The sequence below is a fragment of the Lytechinus pictus genome, chromosome 6, assembly GCF_037042905.1.
Source record: "Lytechinus pictus isolate F3 Inbred chromosome 6, Lp3.0, whole genome shotgun sequence".
NCBI lineage: Eukaryota > Metazoa > Echinodermata > Echinoidea > Temnopleuroida > Toxopneustidae > Lytechinus > Lytechinus pictus.
Genome location: NC_087250.1, coordinates 15930903 through 15945969, shown reverse-complemented (window position 1 = coordinate 15945969; position 15067 = coordinate 15930903). Strand labels below are relative to the sequence as shown.

General features: G+C 35.3%; 1 protein-coding gene across 1 annotated transcript in view; it reads right to left on the bottom strand.

Moving 5' to 3' along the window:
* The window catches only part of LOC129263253 (complement C3-like), a 98233-nt gene that overhangs the window by 42153 nt on the left and 41013 nt on the right, over window positions 1-15067 (bottom strand). The window contains exons 15-20 of the mRNA XM_064101040.1: window positions 13430-13504; window positions 12605-12659; window positions 9385-9435; window positions 6096-6250; window positions 4734-4879; window positions 2061-2292 (exon numbers count right to left, since the gene is read on the bottom strand). Coding sequence (XP_063957110.1) covers window positions 2061-2292; window positions 4734-4879; window positions 6096-6250; window positions 9385-9435; window positions 12605-12659; window positions 13430-13504 — 714 coding nt within the window. The remainder of the gene's footprint in view (window positions 1-2060; window positions 2293-4733; window positions 4880-6095; window positions 6251-9384; window positions 9436-12604; window positions 12660-13429; window positions 13505-15067) is intronic.

The window sequence follows — 15067 nt, the reverse complement described above, 5'->3', positions numbered from 1 at the left end:
AGTTCCCAGTGGGAGCCCTTCTAGCCAATAGGAAGGCCCCGTGACAGGTAGGGCGTATCCCCAATACAGTTGTTGGCAACGCGCAACTACGCAAATATTGATGCGCTTAATTACAAAGAGAGACAGGGAGCTGTGAAGGATTTTAGAGAAGTAGAAAAAGAAGGAAAACAGAAAAAAAGGAGGAATTAATATGTAGGGCCTAACTAATTGTAGCATGAAATAATAATTTTGAAAATTGTCATGGATGATGAGTGAAACTAATACCACAATCTAATCTAAACAATTCATATATGTCATATATTATATGCTTGACATTCAGTCGGCAGGGTATCGGGATATTTGGTACTAAAAGATATGACAAAATTTATGACTGCTACCCCCTACCCCCCTGTCATAACTTTTGTCATATCTCTTGCTTGTATAAAAGGATTACGCACATTTAAAGCCGCATATTTTTGGTGCGCGCTAAAGAGAAGAGACGAAATTATGACAATTTTTGTGACAAAACTTATGACATCCCCAAGAATACCGATTTTGTCATATCTCTGAGAAAGGTAAAATATGGAGAAAAGACAATGTTCAGAATACGGCCCCGGGTCTTCAAAATGCCCCGAAATAGAAAATTAGCTTATATGAAAATGTAATAATTCTAATGTCAAAATTTCAAGTCGTAAAGTTGAATATAAAACAAGATACACAAGTTTCTTCAGCACCATGTTTGATGGACAGCTTTAAGTTTAACCAAGATTTCACAGTGTGCACATCTCATGCTTGCGTGGCAAGCGAGCTTTCAATCTTCTTTTTTTCTCTATTCTTTGAAACTCTCACTGAATTCATTCATACATGTAAACCTCTGTTCGTTATCGTTGATCAATTTTGACAAGTTATACATCATTTCAAAAGTTTGGAATGTGCTCTTTCAAGCTCACTAAAACTTTAATCCCGGGCACCTTGTTGTTTTGGAGGCAGCAGGTCTAAGTTCTATTGTACAAACCTTCAATAAGGAGGACCATAGTTGAACAAGGTGACGAGTTCAAGCCCAACAAACAATTCCTGGTATGTCATCACTGTGATACTAATGATCATGATGATAATGATTATGATAGTGGTGGTGGTGATGGTATTGATGATGATGAAGATGGTGAGTGATGATGATGGTGGTGGTGATGATGATAATGATGATGAAGATGGTGATGATGATGGTGGTGATGATGATGGTGGTGATGATGGTGGTGATGATGATGGTGGTGATGATGACAGTGGTGGTGGTGATGAGGATCATTATGATAGCGGTGGTGGTAATGATGCTCTCACTGAATTCATTCATGAACCTATTGTTGGTTATTGTTGATCAATTTTGACAAGTTATCCATCATTTCAAAAGTTTGGAATGTGCTCTTTCAAGCTCACTAAAACTTTAATCCCGGGCACCTTGTTGTTTTGGGGGCAACAGGTCTAAGTTCTATTGTACAAACCTTCAACGAGGGAGACCATAGTTGAACAAGTTGACGAGTTCAACAATGGTGATGATGATGATAATGATGATGATGATGATGATGATAGTGATGATGATGATGATGATGATAATGATGACGATGATGGTGATGATAATGATGATGGTGATGATGATGATAATGATGATGATGATGATAATGAAGATGATGATGATGATAATGATGATGATAATGAAGATGATGATGAATGATGATGACTTCCCTGCTGGCAATAAATTGCTGATGATTTATTTAGTGGGCGTGTTGTGGTCTAGTGGTTCTGACTCTTGCCTTTCAAACAGAGGGTCGTGGGTTCGAATCCTGGCCGTGGCGTGTTTTCCTTCAGCAAGAAATTTCTCCAGTGTGCTGCACTCAACCCAGGTGAGGTAAATGGATACCGGCAGGAAATGATTCCTCAGAAAGCCTGAATCAGTAGCCTAGCTTAGCCGGTAATAACAGCAGGGCCCGCTGGGAGAACAGTTTTCAGAACTGAAGTGGCTACCCTGGGTAAATATACCGTTATTATTTAATTATTATTATTATTTTTCAAACCGAATTTATACCCACCTCTGCAAGTGAAATACCATAGTTGAAGATGGTGACGAGGATCTGTGTCTGTTCAAGCCTGACGACAGAGTACGGGAGATGAAGCTGAATAAAGAATTTCTGGTAAACCATCACAGTGGTATCATCTTCAATACACATTCCTTGTGTTTGGGATAAACTGACTGCCGTCAAGTGCCATTCCGTGATACTACTCGGCGTGGTCAACGGGTGTAACATCTTATCACCGTTTGTACTGGAAATTAAATTGAATAACGGTAAATGGGAGTAGGTTTGGACACTGTATATACAGTTTCACGTTCTGGCTTCAATGATAACAAAATAATTCTGAAAGTTGACCCTAAGAAGACGGGGGGGGGGGCTGATTCAGCACCCCTCGACAGTTTTCGTGATAAATCCACCGCACAAATTTTGTTTACATCGCTCGCTGACTTTTTCGCACAACTTGTGAAATCAAAACTGTCACCCCCACTGACGTGTTTCTGAAATTACGCAACATTTTGTAAGTGCATGCAGGCCCAAAATTGCTCGAAAACATGAATTCATGTACAAATTCAATGCAAATAGTGTTTAAGCCGAAATTCATAAATCTATCATTATTTTTCCTTTTAATGATTGAAATCAATTAATTTCATCTTGTTTATGGTCAAAATAAAGTCCCTGACAATTTCCATTGAAAAAACAATTAAAAAAAAATGTAAAAAAACATAGAAATACATTAAGAAATTTTGAAAAAATAGAATACGTAAGAAAATAAATGTGATGTTAAAATTTTTTAATGTACATTTGATCAAATGCTTGTAAAGAGTGTGAAAACAAAACAAGTTGAACCCCTCTGGCAGTCTCCCCTGCATTACGCGATTTAATATAGCAGCAGTGTGAACTTTGAAAACTACTATAAAATAATCATTCACAAAAACACCATTCATATAATGACATAATACCACTTTCATTGACCATAAATGACATTTGAACGGCGACTTAAGACTTGTCAACTACACCCATGTCCACATTTCATTCACTCTATCCATAAACTTTCAAGTTATGATGGCAATTCAACAATTACCCCAACATGGCCAAAGTTTATTGACCTTAACTGACCTTTGACCTTGGTTTTGTGACCTGAAACTCACAGGGGATGTTCAGTGATACTTGATTACTCTTATATTCCAAGTTTTATGAACTAGATCCATAAACTTTCAGAGTTAGGATGGTAATTTAACAAATACCCCCAACATGGCCAAAGTTCATTGACCTTAAATGACCATTGACCACGGTCATGTGACCTGAAACTCACACAGGATATTGAGTGGTACTTGATTAACCTAATGTCCAAGTTTCATGAACTAGATCCATAAATTTTCAAAGTTATGATGGTAATTCAACAAATACCCCCAACTTGGCCAAAGTTCATTGACCCTAAATGACCTTTGACCTTGATCATGTGACCTGAAACTCAAGCAGGATGTTCAGTAATACTTGCTCAACCTTCTGCCTAAGTTTCATGAACTAGGTCTATATACTTTCTAAGTTATGATGTCATTTCAAAAACTTAACCTTCGGGTTTAGATTTTGAAAATAATTCTCCCAACATGGTCTAAGTTCATTGACCTTAAATGACCTTTGACCTTGATCATGTGACCTGACACTCAGGCAGGATGTTTAGTAATACTTGATTAACCTTATGTCCAAGTTTCATGAACTAGGTCCATATACTTTCTAAGTTATGATGTCATTTAAAAAACTTAACCTTAGGTTAAGATTTGATGTTGACGCCGCCGCCGTCGGAAAAGCGGCGCCTATAGTCTTGCTCTGCTATGCAGGTGAGACAAAAATTGCATTTTCAGGGCATGATTTTGTTAATTAGAGCAATTTCTTTTTATTTTACGCATACAGCATAATTATTCAGCAATAATTTTCGCAGAATTTTATTATATAGTTTTGTACATTATGCCATAGGTAACGCACGTGCCAATTTTCATCCTATCGCGCCATTGACGGTCGAGATGATAAGAGGGGGCTGAATCAGCCCCCCCCCCAGTCTTCTTAGGCGTCGAAAAAGCACAGTCTATTTAGGGTTAAAGCATTACTCTGCCCGTGTACATGTATGAGCAGCCGTCCCCAAAACAAACAATAAGCAGCCAAAAAAGAATTTTGGGATTTTCTTTTCTTTTAGCTTGAATTAAGAAAATATACTGAGCTATAAATTGATATACATGAATAGCTTGTCAAAATTTATCAACAAGAACCCTTACAAGTACTGGATTAAATGCAGAAATTTGTGTCAAACAAACACTTGTACCAAGGGGGGTACTCGAATTATAACATGATACCTATGTGAAAGTAAAAAATAGAGGGGGTCTGTATTAAACTAAATCTTGGTCTAAAAATGGGGGTCTCCAGAACGGCTCTTGGATCAACGATTGCTAAAAATGCCATACTCTGGAACTGATTATATAAAAAAAGGGGGTCTCAGGAACTTGTTACATCATAATCGTAGTGTGATAATATATAACATAATATTATAAGGGCGGAGACATTTTGCAAGTATTCTGAAACACACAATTTAATTGAACATTGAAAAATTATTCCAAAAAAGTATATTTTGAAATGCACAATTTTTATTCAGCACAGACAAAAAAACACTTCAGAAATATTTATTTCAAAACTACTTACGGCATAGGAAAAACATCAAAGAGCCAAGTCTCTCTAAAATCGTCACGTACTTTGACACCGTCGATCTGGTTGTTATTACCACCTGATCTTGATGTTTCAGATGTTACCCTGGGAATGGGAGGATTTTCGCAGCACACTTCAAATCTCTGAAAACAATTCAAATGATAAAAATGCGGTGTTTTAGACTGAGCTCAATAATCTCCTTCTTCTCTTCAAATGGACAACAAATACTTATTTCCTATTCTTATTCATTGTTTGAAAAAAATGTATGATATAGTTATACTCTAACATGAGTCAAAATCAATGATAGAAGAGGAATTTTATCAAATTTACAAATTTTTATTTTTAAACAGTGATTTATGACGTCATATAAAAAATCAATGTCATTTTAAAAAGAAAATGAAAATAATTTTTAGAGTACCATCGGTATATCAACACACAAATTAATTCAATCCACTCCTAAAAGACATTGTTTTAAGGCATCATGAACCATTTTAAAATTTGAATTTAAGTCTTTTATTATGTAATACATGGGACAGCTGTTCATATAACTTTCTTACTCTTTTAACCTTCACCAGTATTTTCATTATTTGTATGGTATTTCTTACAACAAACTTTTCTTCAAGGTGAACTCTCCCTATAAGAATAGGCCTTCATAGTACATCCTGCATGTCCTCTATATACCGCTGAGTAAAAAAAAAAAATTACATCTCACAAACCCCAATTTAAGGAAATATTATGCTGTGAACATAATTATTATATATGGCCTGAAAGAGTATGTTCTGCCAAATAAATCTCATTGAATGTCCAGTTGTAGTAGGTCCATGGTTAGAGCAACCCTTGTAGGATTACGACATCATTGACATCTGGATTCATTCATTGCAGTCATGCCTTACTTTGGTGCAAATTAAAATTTACATCACTGCAAAGAATAGGGCCTACCTACTGATTATCCAAGCGTTAACACATACCACATAAATAGGGTATCAAATTATGTGGGAGAACATACTCTTTCAGGTCATATATAATAGTTATGTGTTCATGAAATTTTTTTTTTCCTTAAATTGGGGATTTGTGAGGTGTGAAGTTTTTTTTTTTACTCTCATGGTAGTTTACAACTCTCTTGTAAGACCTTATGCATTGACGTCATCGGCCCACCATCTTAGAGGCTGAAGCCATTGCCTTGCATGCAGTGGTGATCTACAATTGGCGTACCTCTGACAACTCTGTTCATGCATATTCCTATATCCTCTGAGGGAGGGCGCTATGACATTATGACATTATATGCATAGATCTATGGTCAAATTAGGGCAGAAGGAATGTCTTAGCTCATATGACCTTGAAAGAAGAAAAATAAAATACCGTTTTTTGTTCAGGAGTTAGTCCACATTGAGATGCTAAAATTCTAGCACGACGAGAACATGGATAGGTTGCATAATCAGTACTAGAAAGCATACGTTTCAAACGTATTCTGGTGGCTAAACAAGATGATTCGTAGACTGAGTAGCATATCTCACCTGAGGAAGATAATAATAATAATAGTCAGTTCTTGTATAGCGCATAACACATTATGAAAAACGTCTCTATGCACTTCCAAAGGACTTGGATATTATTACCCTGGCTGTAGCTCAAGCAGCCTTCAAGCGCTCGGCATTTCAAGAAATAAATTCCTGCCAGGTACCCATTCACCTCACCTGGGTTGAGTGCAGCACAATGTGGATAAATTTCTTGCTGAAGGAAACTACGCCATGGCTGGGATTTGAACCCACGACCCTCTGTTTCAAAGTCTGGAGACTAATCCACTGAGCCACAACGCTCCATAAATAAACCATGATAATCATAATAATGGTAATGAAACAAACAATGATAGTAACAACAACAACAATAATAATAATAAAATAGTAATACCAATTATAACAAACATAACAATGATGATGACAATTACAATATATATAATATTAATAATGATAATGATAATTATAATAATCATCAAATGATAATGAAAATAATAATAATGATAATTCCAATGATAATAATATGAGAAAAATGTTCTTTATTACACAATCACAAATATTTACCTGTTTTTGGCAACCTTTCACTTGCTAGGCTGCAAGTTTTGCTAGAACTTTGTCATAGCTGGCGCTGATGCTGGTGCAGCACGACAGAGAATGGTAATGATGATGATAATATTATCAATAATAATATTCATCATGATAATAATAATAATAATGATCTTAATCATGATAATAAAAATACTTATAATATCAATAATAATGATAGCAATAAGAATAATATTAATAATAATGATAATGATAATAATAATATTATTAATGATAATGATAGTAATAATAACAATAATAATCATCATGATGATAATAATAATATCATTAATAATGATAGTAAAAATGGTAATAATAATAATAATAATAAATAATCAATAACCAAGCTACATGCAATCTTACTAGCGAATCTCTACAATATGTTACATAAGAAGAACTGTATGAGGATTATTTCATTTGGTTGTTCACATAACTAGATAGCGAATGCACATGAGAAATTGTAATATTTAATGTAAGAAATTACAAGTAAAGAACTGCTATGTTTTAAATAGACTATAATATTCTAGAATGTCTCAATTAAGTTATGTTACAACATTTCATTCAATGGTATGGCATATTCAACAAGGCAGTGGAATGCTCAGTAAGCTGAAATTTACAACAAAGAACTAGTAATCCCAGAAGACTATAAGGATTGGTGGGAAGGAAAAGGAACAATAAATTTAGGTATGTTGTTGACAGTGGCGGATCCAGGGGGGCACAAATTTGTAATGCAAAAATGCTGTTGAAAAAGGGAAGTTCCCCCCCCCCCCCTTTGAAAGTGAACACCTTTTTTTTCCTTTTTTTTTGCTTGTCAAATTTTTTCTGGGACAAAATATCCTTAATTTGGGGTTGAAAACCTTTTTCTTTTCTCAGAAAAATGCGCCCCCCCCCCCTTTCAGAGAATCCTGGATCCGCCCCTGGTTGTTGACATTGTTAATTTCACTGGGGCTATTCACGACTCTTCCAGAACATGTTCAAGGAAAAAGCAAAATGTTCTCATCATTATAGATTCATTTGGAACTTTCTGGAAGATTGGCAATTGATATAAAAGACTTGGAAATCCTTCGACGAGATCAGAACTCTGAAATTATAGCCCAGCTAGACTTTATGTCCGTGCATAGTTTATCTCAATGTGGAATACTGCTTTAACTTCTGTGAAATTATTTCATGTTATCAATGAATTGTTTGCAACTATTTTAAGAGAGGAATTCTCAGATCTCATCAAACTGTTCTAGGGAACACTTTTCAACCCATGGGTTGCTGAAATCGACTGTTTATCATCATCGATTTCGTCTTCACAGACATTTCAGTGCGTTACAGTGACTCTAATTATCCGTCGCGTCTCAACATCTCATCATCGCCAGCATTGTGGACTTTAACCCGAAAAGGACTGTGGGGGGCCATGATAGCTTTGCGCAATAATTCTAAAACACAAAAAGATAGCGCTACAAAATTTTATGACTATTTCTCACGCAACTTTTGAGACCAAATTTACAGCATACGGGTATAGCATCACGACGCCACATGACTTATTGCAAGACAATGTCATGCCGAAAGTGGCTCACTTTTATACTTTGTGTACAAAGTCTTTGCGAGATGAAATTCATAAAAGAGTGATTATTTTCCATTGTATTTGGTCTGCTTAATAATGTGCCAAATTTCGGCGTGATCACGCGAACGGCCGCCGAGATCAGAAGGGGGGCCATCATACCCCCCCCCCCCATCCTAAATACATCTCAAATAGCCTAGTCCTTTTAGGGTTAACTTAGATGTCAATTCCACCTCAGAAAAATGCTGATTTCATTCAATAAACAAGAATTGAACATAATGGCATTATGGCATTTAAAAAGTTCCCTTTTTACAAATCATTTAAATGTACAACTCAGTTGTATGCAGATGAGAGAGTCAGTGATGTTAATCACTCATTATTTCTTCTTCTTTTTTTCAATTTTACAGATTTTATGATAAGTATCACCTTGCCTAAACCACAACAAGTTACAACAATGATAATCCCACATGTTCAGGGAGGAATAAAACTTTATTTCACATAAAGGTGAGGAGAAAACTAAAATATTTTATATTTCATATAATGAAATACCAAAGAAATATGAGTGGGTGATGTCAGCAGTCCCCTCATTTACATACCGACCAGGATGTGCATATAAATGTTTGTGAAATTAAAGCAAAACTTTAATAAGGTGCTATAAATTTCTTATATTACATCTGATTTTGATGAAAGTTTCAGTGTTATGCTTGTTGAATGTTCTTCTTTTTATTCAAGTCAACTTTTTGTTGGAGTGGACTTGTCCTTTAAATAGTTTTTACCAGTTTTTGAGAAGTTTGGATATAAAGTGTAATCAGAATATTACACAACTGACATGTCTTCAACCCAATGATGGATATGCAAGATAATTTATTACTATGTTTACCTTTGTAGTAATAAAAGAAAGATCAAATTTGAAATTAATCTAACTTGTTATTTGTTGACGTAACTTATATCATAACAAATACAAAACACAATTACATTCATATTTAAAGAATGATAGTCCTACCGGGAACAATAGACCTTCTTCTCCGGTTAGCCTCTTCTTCACAGCCAATACCTAATAATCAAAGATCAACAAGAATTAATAAATCAAATGGCATATGTGACCTGCCACCATTAAAAAAAACAATAAGTCGACCGTGAGCTTGAAAAGTCACTTCCTATGCTTTTAAAATATATGGAGCAAACAAGGTTTAAAGATAAATTCCAGTTTTGGTAACGATCTCAAAATGACTTTTTACAGAATCTAATATAATGACCACCCAAGTGTCTACTTGTATGAATAAAAAATATGTGCCAAAGGATTCTGGAAGAAATTGTGTAATTGCTGAGAAATAAGCAAAATAAGCGCGGATTCGGTCACTTCCGTCGGGTCTTTATTCCAGCAATAATAATACACTCTCCCACGTGTGCCTATCTGTGTTGGTGATCTTCAGTGTGAACAATTTTCAGCGTAGATTTCAAGATTTCACGAAGTTCAGTTTATGTAACTGTACCAGATCTAGATCCTCGATGATATACTGACAATTAAGCCTGGTTTTACAGACTTTCTCATGAAATCAATGTTTACTGCAACTACTGGAATTTCTCTTTAAAGTTTGCGGTTCACTCAGACAAAAATGAGATGTGCATTCTATGTAATCTCACTGAAACTTCCAAGCAGTCCGAAAAAAAAGTGTCCAAGAAACTCTTGTATTTTTCTTTTATTCAACTTCACGACTTCAAATTTTTACAGTATAAAGAAGAAGAATTGCTCTATCAAATAAGCTATTTTTTCATTTTGTGCTTTTGGAGACTAAATTACAATTTTCGCTTTTTACAGAGAACCTTACCTGGCGACTTATTTTTTCTTTTCTGTTTTTTGTAACATATTGATATCAAAACAAATTGGCAATACTTTTAAGTTATGCTCTAATAGGGAAACTGAAAAAAAAAAGAAGCTCTGCTTTTTGATAGTTTACCCTTCATATACTCATCTTGACGTATCTGTCTCAAATCTACAATATTTAAATGACTGTTCTTACCACTGTCTATCTATATTGAATTATTGTAATTTATTGTATTATTTTATTTTTAATGATTTCTTCTTTCTTGTTGGATGTTTCATAAACCACAACAAAACATCAAAACATCAAAAATGAAGAAGCAGGGGCTTCATTTGAATTGATTTTCATCTCTATTGACACAGACAAAACAATCATGTTCTGTATTGACCCTTCGTGACTATTTCTGCTCATTTTGCAGCTTTTCAATTCAGACCTCATCCAAGACTTTTTGAATCCTGCTCTTTTAGTGATGACATAATCATAACAAACATGGTATCACTTTAAAGAGAATTAAATGATCTTTTGAATGATATCAAACATGTATTGTGTCAAATTGAGAGTTGGGAGAAGTTAATGGCCAAACTCAGATTTCCAAACTTTTTTCGAGGGGTTTATTATTTCATCATTAATATCTTCTTTCTTGTTGGATGTTACATTGTATTGTGAGATATAAAAATAAACCAAACTGAAACTGATCGTAGGAATCAGATTATTTGCTTTTCTTATTTGGAAACAGAATATTGAGCAAAAAATGATTCTGACTTGTTTTACATAGAAAAAAGGTTTATAATCAACAATTAATATCAAGGATTATTTTTGTGTAATCAAAGATTTGACAGAACAAACTGGTTTTTTTTACCATTTCCTACATTTTTTCTACTTTTCTCTTCATAAAGGAACTTAAAGAACCTTTTAGACTTCTCATGTTTGCACTTGTTAAAATTAAAAAATTAAACACTCATTTGCAAGTATAATTGCTTTGACGAAACAGAAAATTGTTCACCGCTACTGATTTTGTTTTGTTTTATTGTTTTCATTTTGATGAAACAGAAAATCCAACACCACTTCTGATTTTGTTTGTCTGTTTTTTTAATTCCACTCTGACAAAACGGTAAAAGGCTCTCTACATTAGTATTTGTGCAAGCTCGCTGAGGGCAACTACACAAAGAAAAAGAAGATGATGAAATGTCATTACAAGGTGCACAGCATGTATACACACAGATCATCAAACTGGACCCTACACGGGCAATCATCCTTTTCCACACCCTAAACAAATTCCTACATTTCATTTTCATGATCACGTGATATACAGCGGTGCTCAAAAGTTGGTGAACCCCACCAGAAAATGGACATATTCAAAGCATTCAAATTCTGCCATATTTTAGATATTTCACTGTAAAGTCAGGAGATAGAATATTACACTCAATAAAGTACGTTTCTCTGGACTCGCCGAACATTGTTTTGTGTTGTTGTCTACATTTTAACACTCCGCAATTATTTATGAATATTTTGCGATGGGGTTCTCAAAGTTTCGAGCACAACTGTATATACCCTTTACCTATAAAAGTGAATGTTCAAAAGCAATTGACACCCTTTCCATTGTACATGTATATATCACCTTGTCATGTACATGTATAACAGCTCTTTTTTTTCATTATGTGCAAGCAAATTGTCCATCTTCAAATGGCAATATGCTCCCCCCCTCCCCGATAAGAACCACAACATCGATGCCAACAAATTGTTCAATCTTCCTCTCTCTCTCTACATGTATATCTCTACCCCCCCCCTTTCTCCTGTTCTCTCCCTCTCTCTCTCTCTCTCTCTCTCTCTCTCTCTATTGAATTCTAGCATCCCGTCTCACCGTAAAGAGCTATGATTGATCTGGGGCCCTTCTTACAAAGAGTTGCGATTGATCCAATCAATCGCAACTATGGAAAGCCAGCAAAGTCAGCATATAAAATGCATGTTTGTTCCAAAAAAAAATTATAGATAAGAATGTATATCCATAAATTCATAGATTTCTTGACAATTTGGTGTGCTCTCCTTTGTGTACAAAGGACATTTTGCAAATTTTCTGTAGAAGAAATTATGACACTGATGGATTTCCATAGAGTTACGATTGATTGGATCAATCGTAACTCTTTGTAAGACGTGGCCCTGCACAACCTCAACTGTATGTACAAATCAAATTTTCCAACAGGAAATTTGCACAATGTCCTTTTTGTAAATACAGGAAGAAGAAAACTAAATTGTCAAACAATAATTTAATGTATATCAATCTAGAAAACATTTTAAAGAAAAATGGATTTCAGTTGTTGGCACATTGCTGGCTTTTCATAAAGTGGTTGATTGGATCGATCGCAACTGTCTGTAAGACTGGGCCCAGACTTAACAACTTACTTGCTCTTACACCGACCTCCAAATTTCCATTAGTAAGCACTGTCATTCCAGAGTCCTAATAACATACAAGGACAAATTTTGTTCAGTACTGTATTCACATACATGTATATGTACATAAAAATGTTGTAACCTCAAACGGTTCTGAGGCTATTGTGAAATGTACTGTATATTCAGGAAGATAATGATCTTTTTGACCTTTGACCTATAGGATCTCCATGATTTTACTGGCCATTCCTGTATGCAGTCATGAACCGAGTTGGAAGTTTAACCATCAAGGAGTTCTTTAAAATGACAATACAGTTTACGTTTTTATAGTGGCCTCTGTGACCCTCTTTTAAACATTTATGTTTTATTGGGAAATTGACCTCTGTGACCTTGGACTTGGTGACCCCAAAAGTTGATCAGATCATTGTCCATGCAATATGAATGGCTCTCTGTTCTCTGAATGACAGGAGTAGTTATGTGACAAGAGTAGTCATGTCACAAAACTAAAAGTAGTCATATGACAGAATTTATGTGACAAGTGTAGTCATGTGACAACAGTAGTGATGTGATAAATGTAGCATGTAACAGAAGTTGTCATATGACATATTAATAGAGTAACAGATTTTAAACATAGTCATTTGACAGTAATTTGAGCATGGTTTCAAATTGCCAAATTAGATGGGCATCAAGCGAGGTAAGAAACATTCAACATTTACAGTAAAATTTGAATATTTTGGTTACATATATGCAAAAAAACACAGGGTTTCTTGATACAAAAAGCAAAAACCGTGGAATGTGAAACTGTGTACTGTGATTTATGACTTGTAACTCTTATGTTACCTTAAAAATTTGAGAAGTATCAAATCCGCCTCCTGGTCCACAACCGGTGTCATAGCTCTTCATCCTATTATACATCTGAAAAACAACAATAACAACATACATTATAACCATGATTTAACTCAGGAATTTCAGACCAAGATATACTGCGACATTATGTGTTGAGACTTGCGACGTCATGTGTTAGTAGAAAACCTACGACATTGTGCGTTGACTGTAACATTATGCGTCGCTGTAACAGGGCTTAACCCATTTGGTCTCTCATTTTGGTCTAAGTGTACTCTTAGCCTTAACCCACTTGGACTATTTCTCATTTACTTGTAAGCTAGCCCAGTTTGTCAATTTTCCTCTTTTTCAACTTGTAATGTTTTAATTGTCAAATGAAAATTAAGTAAATATAGAAAACATCCTATCCAAGCATAGAGACTTTTAAAAGTAGATGTTGCAAGAAATGGTGCTAGCCAACTGGAAATCAAGCAAAATTGAAAACAATTAGACCAAAAGATTAGTGCACGATCAATGTAGACGAAGGATATAACGGATGAGACCAAAAATATGAAGAGATTGTAGGCAAATCTGCAATAGACTGTTAAAAGAAAGTTTCAGTCTCGAGCTCTCTGTTCATAAAGACTTGTTACAGACTTGTTATAGTAACAAATGCACAATTTCTATAACAAATTTACTATAAGCCAATCAGATTGAAGGATTTCAGTAGCTTCTTAACTATTATTGTAATTTTCTTATGATAAAAAGTTTGATGAAACAAGCCCCTGTTCTTAAAAATCATAGCTACTCGGGCCAACGTAAAGAAAAACCTTTCAGGCGACCCAAGGAGACCTGGGGGGCGTTTCATATCGGACGAAAATGTTGATGAAACGCTCCTGGGAGCGTTTCATCAACATTTTCGTCAGACAAGTTTTCAGATCTGACATCTTTCCTTGATTCTGATTGGCTGAGAGGTACTGTTCCTATAGTAACTGTCGGATAAAATGGGACTTGTCGGATTAAACGTCTGACAAGTCCTTTCATGAAACGCCACCCAGGATGAACCAAGTGGTGGTGGAGGGTAGGAGGGTGGGTTGATGGAGGAAGATGCACTGATGAACACAGTAAAGTGGAGGGGTGAGGGTGATGTCTGTAGGGTGAATCTGGCCACCCCCGTAGTCCGGTATTTAATCTTAAGAGGGGGGAAGGGGGTGATTCAGCCTCCCCTCAAAAATTTTCGCAGAAATACCATAGGACAACACATAAACTGAAACTTTAAAAATCAGTAATTTGCATGAAAACACCAGTATTCTTTCTCATTTTTCCGTAATAATTTCTGAAAACCAGTACTACTTCGTAACTCTCTATAGGGGTCACCTGATCAAGATCATATATTTCAGTATTGTAAATGCTGAAAATCAGTATTTTGGTAAGAAAATCAGTACTTTCACAGAAATACCATAGGACAACACATAAAATGAAACTTTAAAAATCAGTATTTTGCATGAGACCACCGGTATTCTTTCTCATTTTTCCGTAATAATTACTGAAAACCTGGGGCCCGTTTCATAAAGGACTTGCAACTGTTGTAACTTTGCCATTATGGCAACTACCAACTACCGACCAGGCACGGATCCAGGGGGCACGTGTCCCCCT